General features: G+C 33.4%; 1 protein-coding gene and 1 long non-coding RNA gene across 2 annotated transcripts in view; one reads left to right on the forward strand and one right to left on the reverse strand.

Annotated features, from left to right (window-relative positions):
- The window catches only part of LOC126740857 (hemocytin), a 279897-nt gene that overhangs the window by 58875 nt on the left and 202960 nt on the right, over positions 1-18062 (forward strand). The window contains exon 14 of the mRNA XM_050447026.1: positions 9388-9503. Coding sequence (XP_050302983.1) covers positions 9388-9503 — 116 coding nt within the window. The remainder of the gene's footprint in view (positions 1-9387; positions 9504-18062) is intronic.
- LOC126740867 (uncharacterized) lies at positions 820-16517 on the reverse strand. Its single transcript, XR_007662045.1, has 3 exons — positions 16434-16517; positions 14169-14413; positions 820-2652 (listed from the first exon to the last, which is right to left on the reverse strand). It is a non-coding gene; the product is annotated as an uncharacterized LOC126740867 (long non-coding RNA).

The raw sequence follows: 18062 nt of genomic DNA on the forward strand, positions 1-18062 counted from the left end.
TTTTCAATCGCTTGTTTCATGCTTTCCTTGGTTTCCTTTCATTTTTTCTTTTCATAATTGCAAACCATTCTGCTGCAAATAAAATAATATTTTAATTGACCAATATTTAACTAATCAATTTTTCCGTTGAATTTTTCATGAAAAAATATATTGGCGCAAGATGGGGTACTTGGATACCCCATCTTGCCTCAAATAGAGTATCCTATCTTGCCCCAAAGCACGTGTTTTTCAAAAGGTATTTTCTTACCTTTTATAGGCGAATATAACCAACAATTTTTTTTGTGAAAAGATGCTTCTATGCAGGTACACTGCAGTAGGAATAATAAGTTTTACTTTAACTTCCTGCACACTTTATGGCAAGCGATATAATATGCCATAAAATAAGATCAACGAAGGTCAAAATGGTAAATTGGCTGTAACTCGAGCAGACGCGCACCGAACGAATGTCTCGGATGCACTGAGCGCGGGTATTATCCGGACATGTGACTCTAGGTAATAAAGGTGGTCACACAATTTTAGGTTTTGATGTAATCGGGGTACCCCATCTTACCTCATGATCCCGTCTTGCCCCTAGTTCCCCTTTGACTCTAAAACCGACTTTTTTCTGATTTCTGGAGGATCCGCCTCCACCCAAGTCTTCTATTCTCCCTAGCTGTTTGACAGTTTTAACCCTCCATTAGTCGCGTGGATATTTGTAACGCTAAGAGTCGCGCGGATGACAGTTCCAGTTATTATTTTTCAAAAAATGATTTACAAACGAAAAGTTTAGTGGAAAAATGTTTTATTTTATATTAATGTTGGATAATATAAACTAATGAATCAACTTGATAAACTGATTTTGATTTTAATAGAACTACAATTAATTATAAATAAGTAACCAAAAGTACTATAGTAAATATAAGTATTTACTGATTCTCAACACAACTGGTACAAATATTTTTAAGGTGGTCTAGACAGGCCCAATTATTACATTTGTAACACCATTTTCTGCTTATTTTATTACGTTGCCTCCCACACTGATAGCACCGTCCTCGTGAACCGGTTTTATCAAGTTGTGCACTGCCTCCTCCTGGATCCCAACAAGTAACTTCTGCGAAGTTCCCTTGGGAGGGTTTCGATGCTCGCCCTCCGTTCTATTTGTGGTTTTATTAGAGCCCAACTTAGATTTTCTAGAAATTCAGCTCTTTTGGTATTTGTTGTTGAAGCTGCACAATGGTGCTTATAGACACAAAACGAATTTATTGCCGCTATGTTCAGAAAATCATAAAACAGTACCATGGGCCATCGTCTTGTACTGCGTTGCACGTTATTTTTTTGACACAATTGATCCAAAAGGTCAACCCCAACTTTTGTCATATTATAAAAAGTGACCATTTCTGGCTTTTGTGCTTCGCTTGTTGAACCATCTATGGCTCCATCAAAAAGCATTGTAGATAATATTAGAACTGCTTTACCTTTTTTGGGGCAGTAGGATGCCAGACTACAATCTTTCTGAAATCCAAAGATTGACGAATTTATTTGTCGGCTCTTGTTTGGTAAAAAGTCTTTGGGTATTTCCCTCTTATTTTGACGCATAGTACCAACATACGTGAGGTTTATACTCTGTAGCTTTTTTGCTAAGGAAAGGCTAGAAAACCAGTTATCACCAGTAATGTTCCTATTTATTCCTCTTACTGGTTCCACTAAACGAAGGACGATATCTTCAGCCGCATTGCTAATGCTATATGGCCCATCTGGCTGCTTGCCAACATATGGTTCTAAGTTTAGCGTGTAAGCTGTTTTTTCGAGTCGACAAGCGCAAAAACCTTCAAACCATATTTGGCAGGTTTACTTGGAATATATTGTCAAAATGGACATCTTCCTCGAAATGACAATAGCTGCTCGTCGACAGTAAGATATTCACTTGGACAAAAATACTTCTGAAAATTTTTATTGAACAGTTCCATTATTTTTCGAACTGGTGCTAGTTTATCAAGAGCCTTTCTTTGTTCCCTATCCCGAATGTCATCAAACCTTAGACATCTCAAAAGAAATCTAAAACGCCTTTCCGACATACATAAATAACATGATTCGAGACCGTTGCCTTTTGAATTGTCCCATAATTTACTGACATTTTTTTTAGAACAGCGTAAAGATCCAATAAGGTATAACAAACCGATAAAAGCTCGAGCCTCTAAAGCATCAGTCTCCCTAGCATCTCTTTCCTTTCCAAATTTAGCACGAACTTTCTGGATATAAATATTTGTTGATTCTACAATGGTCCCAATAATGTCCTCGTCCAAAAATAAATAGTAAATATCAATTACTGAATTTTCTTTTCTTGGACCTGGCAAGTGCGTTATAATATTGCAAGGCCGTGTTCTAACATTGAGAGGAAAATTACCTTTTCTCCACCTCGTCATTCCATCCTTGGCAAGATATGTATCATTATCCAGCATCTCTTCATTTTCATCGTCCAGACTTTTCTCGTCAGCTCCCTGTTCACTATCTGTATCATGTTCGCTCTCATATACAAAATCATTATCCGATTCGCTTTCGTTTTCTTCTGGTTCACTTTCATCTTCCTCCATTTCATTATACTATTACAACCATTTCATGGGATCTTTGCTACGTTTGTCTCTTGATCTTTTTGGTTGTGACATTTTCGAAAATCTAAAAAAAAACAGATTTTTTACAATTTTTACAGTAAAATATTATACACATTGTGCCAGTTAGAAATTACAATGGCCAATTTTTGCGCCAATGCGTGGAACAGAGACGGGAGACTGTAGAAAGCAAGATAGAACTTTGCTCCGCCATCTATCGTATTTGTTTACATGCATGCGTTTTTTGTCTAATCTCGATCTGTCTCTGTTTTACACACTGAAACTCAATTGATAGAATCCATCTGGCAAAACGTGTATATAACCCTACATTTTGTCACTGAAAATAATATACATATTTTACATAAAAAAGTATCAATTTCAAAAGAAATTAGACAATGCAAACTGCGATAATAGTAAAAACAAATAATACTACCAAAATCCAATTTGATAGCACTATTAGTCGTGCGGATGACCAATGTCATCCACTCTCAAATATGTGTGAAAACCCAAACAACTGTAACGAGACGACAACAACTAATAACTGATACACGTACCTAAATCACTTGTAGGAAGGTACATAGAAGCTCGCGTGATAAATCCTAACCAATGAAATGCAGTTTTAGACTAATGAGGCGTGGATGACCAGTGTCATCCGCGCGACTAATGAAGGGTTAAAAATAATATATTGCTCAGGAAAGAGCTCAGAGTGTGAAATGTCGGTCTGGAGCAATTTTTACTCGCTTCAAAAATTTTCACACTCATGTTGTTGTCATAATGATGATGTTTTTAAAATGCCTGCAAATCGTTCAGAAGAGTATCATTAAAATTATTTATAAAAAACCTAGACTTTATTCCTCAGATCTACTGTACAGTGAAACTTTTCGATGTTCGTCAAATATTTTTTTATAATATTTTAACATATTTACACAAATATAAGTCAAACATTTCATTAATTACGTATCAGTATAATACAAGAAATCGTCAACAGAATTCCTCACAAACCACTAGAGCTAGGAAGGCAATAGGGCAACATTGTTTTACTTATCTTCTTGCCAGATGTTATAATTTTTTACCAATAGAAATGAGAGGTGTTATTCTAGGTAGCAACTCATTGGGATTGGTTAAAAGTAGGATCAAAAAATTTATTATCCTTCAAAATAGACAGCTTATTGATGGTTTGGTAAATATTAGAAATTAACATGTCCACTTATATGGCCCTTTAATTTTAATCTTGATCTGTGTCTTGCTTTGGTGCAGTACGGTAATAACAGTTTTTCAAAGGACTACAAAATACAGTAGGTCTTTAGTTTGGTAATCTTGTTATAAAAATGTTTTCTTGAATTGTTTGATTTTTTTTTGTTTTGATTAGTTTTATGAGTTTTAATTAATTTTTATGCGTTGCAAATAGTATTGCAATTGCAATAGATTTATAGTTTAGATTGTTTGTTTTGTTTTGCAATTTAGGTTTATATTAAGGCAAAAAAAATACCAGCAAGTCCTTGCACAGCGTACTAGCTCCTGAGGGCTTATATTGCATTTTAAAATAAACATTATTATTATTATTATTATGTCAGAACCGCAAACAGCGGCAGATGTTAAAAACGTGTATGTTTTTGTACGTAACACTTTGACGTTCTGTTAAGATGGCGATAGATAAGACGAGGTGATTGATTTATTTTGTTTTTTTGTAGCATTAAAGGGCCTAACATGCTCATACTTAATTATTAAATTTGCTTTACCATTGGATTGCTACTGTTCTAACTCATCCTTGACTTTACGAAGATCACTTCTTTCGGCAGGACTGAAATCGGCTTTCACGTAGACTCTCCTAGTAGAACCGAATTTCTTCCGAAACTTCAAGATGACTGGATAGACCTATTTTAATGCACTTACGCCCATTACTATTAGGTTTACCCAGCTTGATTACTTCACTGACTTGCATTTGTTTACCAGTAACTTTGCTTAGTAGATTGGATACTTCAGTAGCTTCAGACTCGTTAAGCATTCATATCATGTTAAGGAGCATAACATTGCTCATGCGTTTCTAACATTCAAGCACCTCTTGCATAAAATTGCTGTCTTTAGATTCTGGTTGCAACTAGACTCTTAGGTAGCGTTGTGAAGTCATCAATTTAAATTAAATCGTTTATTTCCATCGACATCATAACAATGTATAGGAATTGTCAATAACAAAACTACAATGCTAATAAAAATACTATAAAAATTACAAAAATATCAAAAGAAAAATAAATTAAACTAAATCTAGTCAATTAAGTGAAAGTATTTTGTCAACGAGTAAAAAAGACCGTCAGCTAACATGGTCCTAAGAGTTTTCTTAAAAACTAGAAAAGTTTTAGCTCTCTTTATTCTACATGGGAGATGATTAAAAATTTTGAAGTAGAAGTAACTTCTGGACCATCCTGTACCTGCGACAACCGGGTAATGGATGTATAATTTATCTACATTTCGGGTTTTACAAAAATTGAAATCTCCAGATCTCATGTGGTTGGAAATATTTCTATGTATGACTATTCTTGACATGCGCACTGCAAGATATAAATGTTAATATTAGTAATTTTTTTTATTTTTTAAAAGTACCAGTGCAAGTTAATCGCTTATGACTTATTAGCACTCTCTCAATACTGGACTACCCCAAGCTAACAAGTCATAGGATAGAGTAGAATCCACTTAGGCATAATAAAACCTTTTAAGTGTATATGCATTCACATAGTCCCGAAGCTGTAAGAATGCATTATTGCTGTGTGAAAATCTATTGCACACAGATTACACCTAAAAAACCCACGATAGATGTCTTTTAATTACAATTCCCAAGAACTTGGTGGAGTGTTGTAGGATGCTTGATAACTCCTCTCTAACGAGTAAGCTCCTGTCCTGAATAGCTCGAATCAGATTGAAAAAAATAAAATTGGGTTTTAAACTTTCAAAACAACGATCACTTTTCTGACACCACCCTGCAATATCAGCTATACACTTGGTAGCTTTAGAGTGGATAGATTGGTAGTTAGTACCCAAGACAGCTGATGATGTATCGTCGACAAAAAATGTTGTAAAGCTGTCATTAATCTGGATAGGCAAGTCATTAATAAAAATTAAAAACAAAATGGGCCCAAGAATACTTCCTTGTGGAACCCCCATCACAACAATTGCCCAATCATCATCATTGTTTTGTATGTCATTATACTGCGCTAACACTATTGACTCGTAAGCTTGTATTAGATTGCAAATAAATTTTTTTCTTGAAGGCATTCAATTTGCCTTTGAAGTATTGGGATGAGTTTTAGACCATAATGAATCATGACCTTTAAAGCACGTTGTCATTCCGGTGAGTTGGGCGTAACGCGATAGTAGAACTACTGTCTATTGAACTAAGTCCTACTCCTGATATTAAGTTTTAGCCTATACTCTATGCTTTTTTCCTCCACACTTTTTATTATATATTCCATTTCTTCTTGATTTGAAGCGATTATCAAAATATCTCGGGTTACTAACTTTCTAACCTCTAACTGATATTTCACCCCTCTATGTCTGGTATCTTAGGTATAATGTATTCGCTGTATAATGGAACTCTGTTCAATATCTAACAGAGTTGGAGAGATTACGCAGAACATTTTTCCGCAGCCATTGCTCCGAATGTTATTTTTCTCAGACAACTAATTTTCTCAAAGTTTATTTTTAATCTAAGCACTCATTTCCCGAACAATTAATTTCTTAAATCTATTTTTTCTATACTTTTTTGTCGAAATCACTTTACCGAATTTTATTTATCCCGATCAACTATTTGTGTCGAGGAGAGATGGCGTCGTAACACCACGTCATCTTCCATTTTCATATTATTGACAAAGCTATGTATTTGGAGCAGAATCTGTGGATTTATTCATCTTGAACTGTCTTCAAAACGAATAAATCTTTCGTCTTTTATTAAAGATGTTAGCTTCTCAGCATCTCTAAAACAAGCGGAAACACAGGTTTAGGCTATAGTCCATTTCTTAATCCGTAGGAGCACACGAAAGGGTCGATAGCCATAAAACGGTCGTAAACCATTGGCGTCCCACTTTTCAAGTACATTAAGACCTGAATGTTTTCATTTGTTGGGTTTATTTAATAGTGCAAGAAATAAGCCAATTTTAGCCATAAATTCTTTGAATTACTTAAGTACCTAATGAACAAGTTCTTTATAACCCTTATAAGTAGATATTGTCTAGGTAGGTAAATATGGAGGTATAAGTATTATAGGTACCTAAATTGTGCAATCTTAAATGCAAACAGGTAGTTATATTTTATGGTATATAATGTAGATATATCCCAAAAACCTAATTTATTTTTCAGTATTGTTGCGCATTTGTTGTAAGAATGTCAAAGTTTAGCCCCGTAGTGTGTAAAGGTGCTTTAGATTTTAAAGCAAGGACTATAGTACTTGCTTTAACGTACATGATGCACTTGTGCATCAAATGCCTCTAAGTACTGTTAGAAATCTAGTTTCTACATGTGCCAATATGACAGGCATAAGTAAAGCAATAATTTACAGACTTCTTAGTGACAGAAAAAGTGAAAACCGTGAGAACTTGCCTAAGAAGAATGTAAAGAAAACTGCCGGTAGGAAGCTGATAGCAGTTGATGAGACAGCAAAGCATATCATCAGGAGGACAGTACATTCATTTTATTTTAAGAATGAAATCCCAACTATCGACAAAATTTTGACACTTATAAAAGAAGACGAAAATGTACCAGAAATGGGAAGAAAAAAATTATGGAAAATTTTAAACGAATTACATTTTTCTTGGCAAAAGCAAAAAAGAAAATCTATTTTAATAGATAAAGAAGAAATAGTCTGTTGGAGAAGAAAGTATTTAAGGCAAATTAAGGAGCATCGAAAGGAAGGAAGAAACATTTATTATTTGGATGAAACCTGGCTTAACGAAGGACACACCGTGAGTAAGTGCTGGCAGGATAAAAATGTTGGAAGCTCCCATCAGGCTTTTTTAGAATGTTTATCGACTGGCTTGAAGTCTCCTTCTTGTAAGGGCCACAGATTAATAATTACACATATTGGGAGCTATAAAGGATTTTTAAATGGCGGTCTGTTTGAATTCTAATCGAAGTCAACTAAAGATTACCACGAATAAATGAACGCTGATGTTTTTGAAGATTATTTTTCCGAAATGATCAAGTCAATTCCCGAAAATTCAATTATTGTTATGGACAATGCTACCATTTACTAAGCTACCATTCAAGATTAATAGAAAAATTACCATCATCCTGCTGACCAAAAGGGGAAATAAAAAACTGGCTTACCGAAAAAGAAATACCTTTTGGAGATGACGCGGTAAAAGCAGAGCTTCTGACAATAGTTACAGAAAATAAATCAAAATATAAAAGACACGTTGTTGGCGAAATAGCAAAACAACACAATATAACTGTACTTCGTTTGCCACCTTACCATTGTGAGTTAAATCCTATAGAGTTAAATTGGGCTCAAGTAAAAGGATTTTTGGCTAGAAATAATAAAACCTTTAAGTTGAAAGATGTAAGAGAACTTCAAAAAGCAGCAGTGGATAACATTACCCAAGAAAACTGGAGCAATGCTGTGAATCATGCTATAAAAGAAGAAGAAAAGATGTGGACCCTCGATAATCTTCTAGAAGAAACTGTCGAACCCTTAGTTATAACAGTGAGAATGACTGATTCAGATGAAAGCGATGAAAGTAATGAAATGTGTAATTTATAAATTGATTTTTTTTTTGTATATTTCGTAAATATTTTTATTGTAATATTTGTAAATATGGTTAATAAATTAAAAGATCCTTATATTTATGTACCTTTCTTATAAATGACAAGATATGTTTGGAGAGTTGCATTTTTTATTGGTTGGTATTAAAAAAATGAAACTTTACAACAATTTTTTAAACATTTAAAAAACAATCAAATTGCGGTATTAATCAAATTTTTATATTTCATTTTATTTGCCATAGTTTTATAATGAAGCTTTTCCGCTTTTAAGAAATGTTTCTTGTTATAATTATAATTTAATAAATATAGGTTATACCTACCAACCATACTTTTTCTAAAAATCTTTATCTAATAGATAATAGATAAAATCCAACATTATTTATAAATTTTTCATAACAGATAATTATTTAACTTAAAAATTAAAATCAATATCCATAGTCGGGACGACACTGGCAACCCGTTTGTCATAAAAATGAACTCGAAACCATTGTTCCGAATTTTACGACCTATTGTATTTGAGACCATACAGGACTTGTCCACTTAAAATTGGTAAAAACAGCCTGGTTTATCATTTTGTTACATGTAGCAAAATAGAAGACTCACCCTATATTTATGCTACTTCTGCATAAATAATGAGGCACTGTGCTCTCACCAAAAAGGAAATAGAGTATAGTAATTTACAAAAATTAAAAAAAAATTAAAACTCTACGAATAGAACTTTGTTCTGGATGCCACCACCATTTTATTCCTTTTCCAATCTGCTGAAGATTGAATAAGAGATTCGATAAATCTCCAGTAATTTGTGGTACCATAATTAAATGACTGAGAAATGCTAAATCTGAAGATTGAAAAAATATTCAAAAAAGATATTGAAAGGCTTTTAACTGCAAAATATAAATGTAGCTTACCAATACAATCGATCATTAAGTTTACCATTCGAACAGAAAGAAAATTCGGGTTGTTTTAACAAAAGCTGGACAGCAACTTGTGTACAACTTAAATCATCTCTAATTATGCCTACAGCTTAGTAACCATATTTTTTATATAATTTTAGACCCTTGTGATGATTTAGTCAATGACCAACATATTTGTAGTGGAGAAATGGAAAGGGAGGCCGAACTTTTTTGTAAGAACATCTTATCCGATATTAGATTTGCGGCTTGTACTAAGGTAATTACTTATTTATTATTAGTACTATTATATCAGTAATATTTAGCTATAAACAATTAAGGGACCAAAATATGTTAATTACGTATTTAGTTGAGCTTAATGGTAACATGAGGTCTTAGGTTTAAATCCTGGCTTTGGCATGAGTATTGTTGGCCTCAGTCGAATCCACGATAAGCTTTCGGTATAAAGGATAACATGTTTGCTGATAAATAATTAAATAATAATATAGAGACTAACGAGAACGCTTTAACCAGATTTTCTTAGATCATCCTGGTATTTGCTTTATTTAATTTTATTGAATTCCTTGAGATATATTTCGATGAACCCTCATATCAAGTCTCATAAGTCACCTTACTTGAAGCATATCTTCAACCAACGTATAGTTTAAGGTCTAACATACAGGGTGTGCCAACAAGATGTACGGCTAAGATAGCGCCTTAACTATACGAGGTAGAGCAAAAAGTTCTATAGCAAAGTTGTAGGGTTGACAAAAACCTACGAACTAAAAATATTTTTAGGTATTATGCTGGGTGTGTCACAAAAAAGTTACTATAAAATATGATTTTTATTAAATGGTATGCCCTGAATGTTATGGCACTAAAATGTGAGGCAAAAAGAGTACTTTACTTTGGTATAACGTTTTTAATTAATTTTTTCATGTTCTTTTTTGCCTTTTAGAGGGTTTGTTTAAAAAATCATAATTAACTTAAAATTTATTCTCTATGTAACTTACACCACAGTTAGGTCTAGGGTATTCTAGGGTAGTCTAGGGTACCTCCTCTAGGCTGACTATGATAATTTGTAATTTTTTAATACAGGGTGTTTTAAAGAACTTTCAAACTTGCTGAAATTAAATACGCAATATCTTAAATTTTTCAAATGGAACACCCTGTATATTTTTATCTAATTAAGTTTTTCCCTCAACTACCTTCATTTTTTATTTAATATGTCCTATAGCTAAACCAAGTACTTTTTGAGATATTTTAACTTTTCTGTAAAATCCTATGCATAAAACGGGTATCTCTTTTTGCCTCACATTTTAGTACCATAATATACAGGGCGTACAATTTTTAAAAAATCATATTTTATAGTAACTTTTTTGTGACACACCCAGTATAATACATAAAAATATTTTTAGTTTGTAGGTTTTCGTCAACCCTACAACTTTGCTGTGTAGATATTTTAGTAATATTTGGTAAGAATTTTCTATGCATCAAAAGGCATTTTCTGAGGCTCACTAAATTTTTTAATTTGTATCAGTGACGTTCCTGCAAGGTTTAAAGTAAATATTTTTGATGAAAAATATGGTACACCACTGTTTACTTAACTTATTTGTTTTTTCTTAACCTGTCAAATAATGTATTAACCTATTAATCTGTATTGACCTGTTAAATATCTACTGATGATTGTTGGTTGATTGTCAGTTCTTGCCTTCTTTAAAGTAGAAACTTTTTTGTGCAATTTTGATCCATTTCATCGGAATGGCAAATTATTCAAATGCAGAAATGACCGATATGCAATTTTGTTTATGGTTTTGCTAACGAAAATTCATTGCAAGCATCTAGAATGTTTGCTGAAATTTAACCTCAACGAATGGCACTTCATTATACATTATTTACACGTCTTTATCAAAGACCACGAGGAACTGGAACTTTTTAACCAACAAAGTATGATTGTAGTCGCCAACGCGATATTAAAACACCGGAAGCAGTACCTAATTTAATTCATGAACAACCTGACACCAGTACTAGAAAAATTGGACTGCAGCTACATGTCAATCATATGACGGTATGGACTATTTTAAATGATCAGTTATTATATCCATATCACGTACAACGAGTCCAGGCTCTATTAGCACGAGATTTTCCAAGTCGTCTTGAATTTTCTCGTTGGATGGTAGAAGTCATTGAGGAAAACCCTCAGTTTTTAAGGCAGATTCTGTTCTGTACCGACAAAGCTAATTTTTGAGAGGCAATAATTAACTACCATAATAACCACATTTGGGCAGATGAAAATTCCCATGCCATAGTTGAAGCTCATCAACAACAATTTGCTTTAAATGTATGAGTTGGAAATATTGGAGAGCACCTTAAAGGCCAATATTTTCTACCACAGAGATTGAATGGGGAAACACACTCGTTTTCTCCAAGACTTCATACTTCCAGGACTTCTTGAGGCGGTACCCCTAGATGTTAGAAGAGTAATGTGGTTTATGCACGATGGGGCCCGTGCCCATTTTAGCTTATTAGCACGTCCTTAATTAGATGAAACATATCCAAATCGTTGGATAGGCCGAGGCGGTCACCAGATAAATATCCACTTGATTTTACCAAATAAGGTCATTTAAAAACTTTGGTGTACAGGATTCCGTTACTGGATATTGATGACTTGAGAAATCGAATTATTAATTCATGTGCCGTAATTCAAAAATCTCCCAGAATTTTTTATCGGATTCGTCGACAAATGCGGCGACGTATAGACTTTTGCATAATGGCAGAGGATTGTTATTTTCAACTTTTTTTATAATCATTTAATTTCTTTTTCTTTCATTTGGTTTAACCCATTAGTGCATGAACAAACAATTTTTATGTATTCTTTCTTTATGAATTAGTTAAATGACTTAAATAAGATATAAAAAAAATACAAAAATCAAATATTAGTTTTTATTAGTGTGTTATGATCCGTCCCTCAAAAGGGACTCCATGCATAAAGTACATAAAATTAATATTATTTAGTTTATATGGTAATTTTCGAAACAATTTTTTGGATGAAGTCCACAGTCACATTTTACACATATAAAGTTACTTTTCTTCTTGCATACTTGGCACCTTCGATCAGATTTATTGTACCGAATTAAATGTCCTATATTATTAAATCTAGAGGCTTTATGAACTGGAAGCGTAGTTTTTCCTCTACTTGGTTTTTTACCATAGGACTGTAAAAAACTTAGGGCGATATACCTCCGAAATTCTAGTAAGGAGGCACAATTTGCATCATTTGGTCTCCCCAGCCATTTGAGATGCTTGCATTTAATAAATATGAAACTATTGGCCAATACCATTTTCGCTGTCGTATTCTTGTCCTATACAAAGCAATCAGCCCCATCCATTTTATCAACTCCTCCCATGTGTTTATTGTATCCACCTATAATTTTTGGTCGTGGAATTTGTTTTTTAGTTTTAGTTTCTTTACACCATCTAGATGTGGTAACAATGTCATTACTTTCGAAGTTGGTACCCAATGTCACAACCTTGTTGTCCTTCCATTGTACAAAAGTAACGTTATCACAAGCAACAAAACTGTGGCTTCCTCTTGGTTTTGATTTCCATGAAGTACTTTCAGGAAATAGACACTTTTCCGTTCGAATCTTTCTTACTGTTGCCGTTGCACAAATTTTATTTTCCGAGAGATGGTTCAGTAAACTCAGGCTTGTAAAATAATTATCAAAAAAAACTTTATATCCCTGGTTAGAAGGCACTTCCGATTTATGTAGTTAGAACATAACCACATCTCCATCAAGACCAAAAACTTTTTCTGCATCTGATTTGCCAGTGTAAATCACAAAAGAAATCATGTACCCATTACTACTGCATAGAGCCCAGTTTTTGAAGCCGAATCTTATCGGCTTGCCCTTGATGCGTTTGGCATAGTGTTTGCCATAGTAGGGTATCATGCTTTCATCAATTGAAAGATGTTCATCCAAACCTCCGTGTTTTTGAAATTCTCATTCAGTGAGTTCAGTAGAGGGCGAATTTTGTAAAGCCGGTCACTGCGATCAATATTAGCATTATCGTTGAAATGGATGTGGCGAAGTAACACTTCAAATCTATTTAGTCGTGTGCTATTTTTTTAAATGTTTGGTATATCTTCTGTTGGATTCCAAAACATCCTCTTGTTCGGATATTTTGCATAACCTGAAAGAAGCATTCCTCCAAGTAGTACATATAACTCTTCTTTTGTGAAATTTAGCTCTTTATTTTTTTGTTGGTCGTATTTATTGGTTTCCTCAACAATATTCGATGTGAAATCTTCATCGAAAAACAGTCTACGTTTGGGGGTTGAAAAATTGCCTTGACTTATACTTGACGCAGGTTTAGAAAGCAGATCTGCTAAAGGTATTAGATCTTCTGCATCAAAATCATCTTGTTCATTAGGTGGGGCTTCATAGGTTTGACGAGATAAACCCTTAGACTTTGGAAATAGTTGGGCTAGAGGAACTAGATCTTCTTCGTCAAAATCATTTTGTTTTCTGGCTCTTACTTCACAATTCTGCTGAAGTATTCCACGGCATTAGCGATTTACATCTCCGATATGCTCATCATCAGAGCTGTCGCTGTCTTCTTCTGTGTCTTCGCCTAGATCATCAGGAATTCCAATGTAAACATCAAGATTTTGTTGAACTTCACCGTCATTTTCTTCAAATAATGTCTGCAATTCATGCAGAGATAATCTGCAAAATACGATTTACGAATTATACTGAGGATTGTCTATTTTGCATAGAGTCTCTTATAAGGGACAGAACAAATATTTATGTCTAAGAAAACAATAACACATTTTTGTTTTGCAGACAAAATTGTATGATGATTCTAACCTCAAACATAACATATTTATTGAATTTCTTTACCCTGGTTTCAAAACCTATCGATATAAAGAATTAAAACTTACCCTCCATTTTGAGTAGAGTAAAATTCCTGATCCATGGTCACATAAAAATACAAAATCAAAACGCTATCTCTGATTTCTGCACATGAACTGTCTTGTCTTGTCTTGTCTTGTTTAGTTGATGGCTTTGCTGCTCTGGACCATGTAGGAATCTCCGAAATATCTTCTTATATTACAACTTTGCTCGTTCTGTTTAGCTTGTGACTATAGCTTTGTCTTGTATCGGCCGTCGGCTTTATGGTTTGTGGCTATAATACGGGAGGAAAACGTTAATATTACCACAAAAGGAATGAGGGACCACAGCAAGCACTAAAACAAGCGGGATTGCAGGATACAAGAGGGGTATTGGATAATTGAGCTTCAAAGTTTAATCTTATTGATGTTTATAAATCGCATGATTATTTCTATTGATTCGTCGTCGGGAGCAGAGAGAATTTGAGTTATGGATAATGGTGATATTTTCTTTTTCAATACAAAGATTTTATACAAGTCTAGATCGGGTATATTATTAATAGGACATTCAAAAAATATGTGGTTTAGGTCATCAAGCATACCGCAGTCGCAATAAGGGCTACCTTTCATTTTAATCTTATATAGATGGGCGTTAGTCAGGCAATGACCTGTGCGCATTCTAATTATTGTTGTAACGTGTTTTTTCTTAGATTCCAAAAGATGATCTTTAAATTATTTACTCCTGACATTAATGTGAAGGGAAAAATGATTTTAGTTAAATGAATCTGACTGAGAGCCGGGATCAATATCCATATCAAAATTTTTGATTGAATAAAAAGGTTTTTATTGTTCTTTTATTGTTTTCTGACATGTTTAAAAATGCATCGATGATGCTTTTAACTTCATCTGGGTACCAAGAAGATTCATGAGAATTAAACCTATGAATTGCACTTGTAGAAGGCATATGTGTTTTGAGACTGTTTTCTTTACTTAATGAAAAAATTGGAGAGCTAGTTTCTTTTTGGGGTCTAGAGTTAGGGGAAATTAAGTTATCATTATGTGCCTTTACATCATAACCTTTATGAATTATTCTTTTCTTTGTATTATTTTCAGAGACTACTTGTTGGTATGATCTTTTAATAGGGTCAGTTTTTGCATGTTGGGTTCGTCTTTGTGATGGTTGGATTACATTTTCTTTTAGATTGTTCTTTTCAGGACTATTTAGGTTTTTAATATTAGGGAAGTCAGAAGGATGATATACAAATTCATTACGTGTCAAATAGGTCTTTTTAACAATTTCGCTTGCATCAAAAAAGGGAATATTTTCGAATGCCATTAACTCTTTTATGTTTTTTTGCCTAGTATATTCGGGGCAGCTTTTGTCTGTAGATTTATGGGGACCTTTACAATAAAAACATCTAGTTTCGCAAGGGGGGTGCTCCTCTAAATCAGATTTTATTTCTCACCACATGTGAAGCACCTTTTTTTGCCTTTACAGTTAGTGCGAATATGACCATACCGTAAACATCTAAAGCACTGCGTTACAGGGGAGATGTATATAGAAATGGGTCTTTCCAGTCTGTAGATATTTAGGGATTTGGGAAGACAAACACCTTTAAATGTAATAAGAACCGAGCCAGTGGATTCATATGTTATATCTTTGTCTTTAATTATTTTTCGGTTTAATCTTTTAACCTCTAGAATTTCTATGCCGGTATCAGTTTTAGAACATTCTAATATTTCTTTTTCGCCCATTTCTATGTCAATTTGCCTGACTAACAAGTTAAATGGAATATAGATTTTATAGCCCTTATTTAACAGGGTTTTGTTTTTAACAAAATTATTTGCAGACAGCAAATTAATGAATTCTACAGAGATTCTGTTTAAGCCTTTATTTTTAATTTTTTTAACGTCTGTCAGATTTAGGTTAAAAATGTCTCTAGCAATTTTAATATTATTAAATTTTCCTACATTAAAACCCACTTTTTCGGTGGATTCTAAATAGACAAGAAATGGGCCAGTATCATTTTTAGAATAAAAAACTGGTTCTTTTTCAAGGTTGTTTTTTTTAGTGTTTGAAGCCTCTATTGAAATACTACAAACATCAACATTGCCATTATCTATACGGTCACATTCTTTTGGCATTGTTGCCATGGGCTGGCCCCCCCCCCCCCCTCCCTGCTTCACTCATAATACTTCTTTAAGCAATGTAATTGGAAATAAGCATGCACAAAATGGAAATTTTTAAGCCAAAAAGCAAATAAAAGCAAGCTAGTATGTAGAAAGCTTTAACCACTTAGAATAAGCTCAACTTACCTTTTACACGCGCACAAAAAGAAAATAAATTAGTAGGACAAGATCGAAACACAGCCTCCAAAAATATAATGTAGCCTGTCTCGCGATCGCAAGCCGAATGGCACATGAACTGTGAACTAATTTTACAACAAATAGCGAACGTCTAGAAAAATGCACGAGGTTATGAAAACATTAGAAGTGCGCATGTGCTTGAAACCAGTGGCGTCCCTTTTAAGGGACTCTACGCACTAATGGGTTAAAATAAAAATTAGAATCACATCTAAACATTAATAATAAAGATTACAAATAGGGGAAGTCTTTATCTCCAAGAAAAATGCATGTAGGTCACTTAGTTAAATGTATTATGCATTTCGGCTGTGTAAACAGCCATCATCAGATACTAAAATAAAATACAGGTAATTCAGGACAATTTTAAAAAAGAGCTTATTCGCTATAACAATATAGATTTAAAACTTACCAGAACATTACAAAAAACATATACGTTCACCAAATAAAACAAAAATTACCCGTTATCGGGAAAAAACAACAATAAATAAAAGAATTAAAATTAAAACATAGTACAATAAGGACATCTACGATTTAAAATATAAAATATATACTAAGGACGATACAGATTTCTACATATTAAAAGAAGGTACTATAAGGAACTATTGTATATTAGCGTTGCGTTAAAGAAAATATTTTAAATTTTGACTAATACAAATATTATAAGATCAGATGAAAGAGTTAGAAACAATAAAGGCAAAAGTTATTTTCTAGTTGAATCAAAAAAGCGTAAACTGTCAAACTTAGTTTGCTCATTAATGCATGTGCAGTCTGGGGAGTTTATGGCCCTATTTATTTCAAATGCTTCCAACAAGTCCAATTGTAACCCTTTCTCACAAACATGCAGAACCTCAGTGTTAGGTCCCGGATCAAAACTATGCCCAGACTCTAATATGTGGTTCGCAAAAGGAGAATTGGTATTGTTAATAAAAGTATTTTTATTTCGCGTGATAAGTCTTAAATGTTCGTTGACTCTGACTTCAATTTTCCTTCCGCTTTGGCCGACATAACAGATATCACATAACGGGTCGGAACAGGTTAACTTGTAAACTTCAGATCGGTGTGTTATCGGTATTTTATCTTTAGTGTTTACTAAATGTTTTGCCAAGTTGTTTTTGGTTTTGAAACAAATATTAGGTTTAGTGACAAATTCATTGGACTTAAAACAATGTGCGACACTAGAAGAGACGTTGCCAAAGTAAGTAATAGATCGATAAGATACGAGGGTGTTGGGTTTACTGAGTAATGGTTTATTAAGTTTTTTGAAAAAATGTTTGTTGTATAGCTTCTTAATAACATTTATAGAATATCCATTGTTTCGAGCGATTTGTAAAATTATATTATATTCTTTTTTGAAATTAATATCGTTTAGTGGAATATTGAACAATCTATGAAAAAAACAATTAAAAGCGGCAAATTTTTGGCTAAAGAGATGATTAGAGGTAAAGGGTATTACTGTATCTGTGGCTGTAGGTTTACGATATATTTGAAATTCAAATATATCGTATTAATAATAATAATAATAGCCATAACATGTAATACAGATGTATTTACTTAGATAGGTAGATGGACTTTATTTTTTTA

The sequence above is a fragment of the Anthonomus grandis genome, chromosome 10 (genome assembly GCF_022605725.1).
Source record: "Anthonomus grandis grandis chromosome 10, icAntGran1.3, whole genome shotgun sequence".
NCBI lineage: Eukaryota > Metazoa > Arthropoda > Insecta > Coleoptera > Curculionidae > Anthonomus > Anthonomus grandis.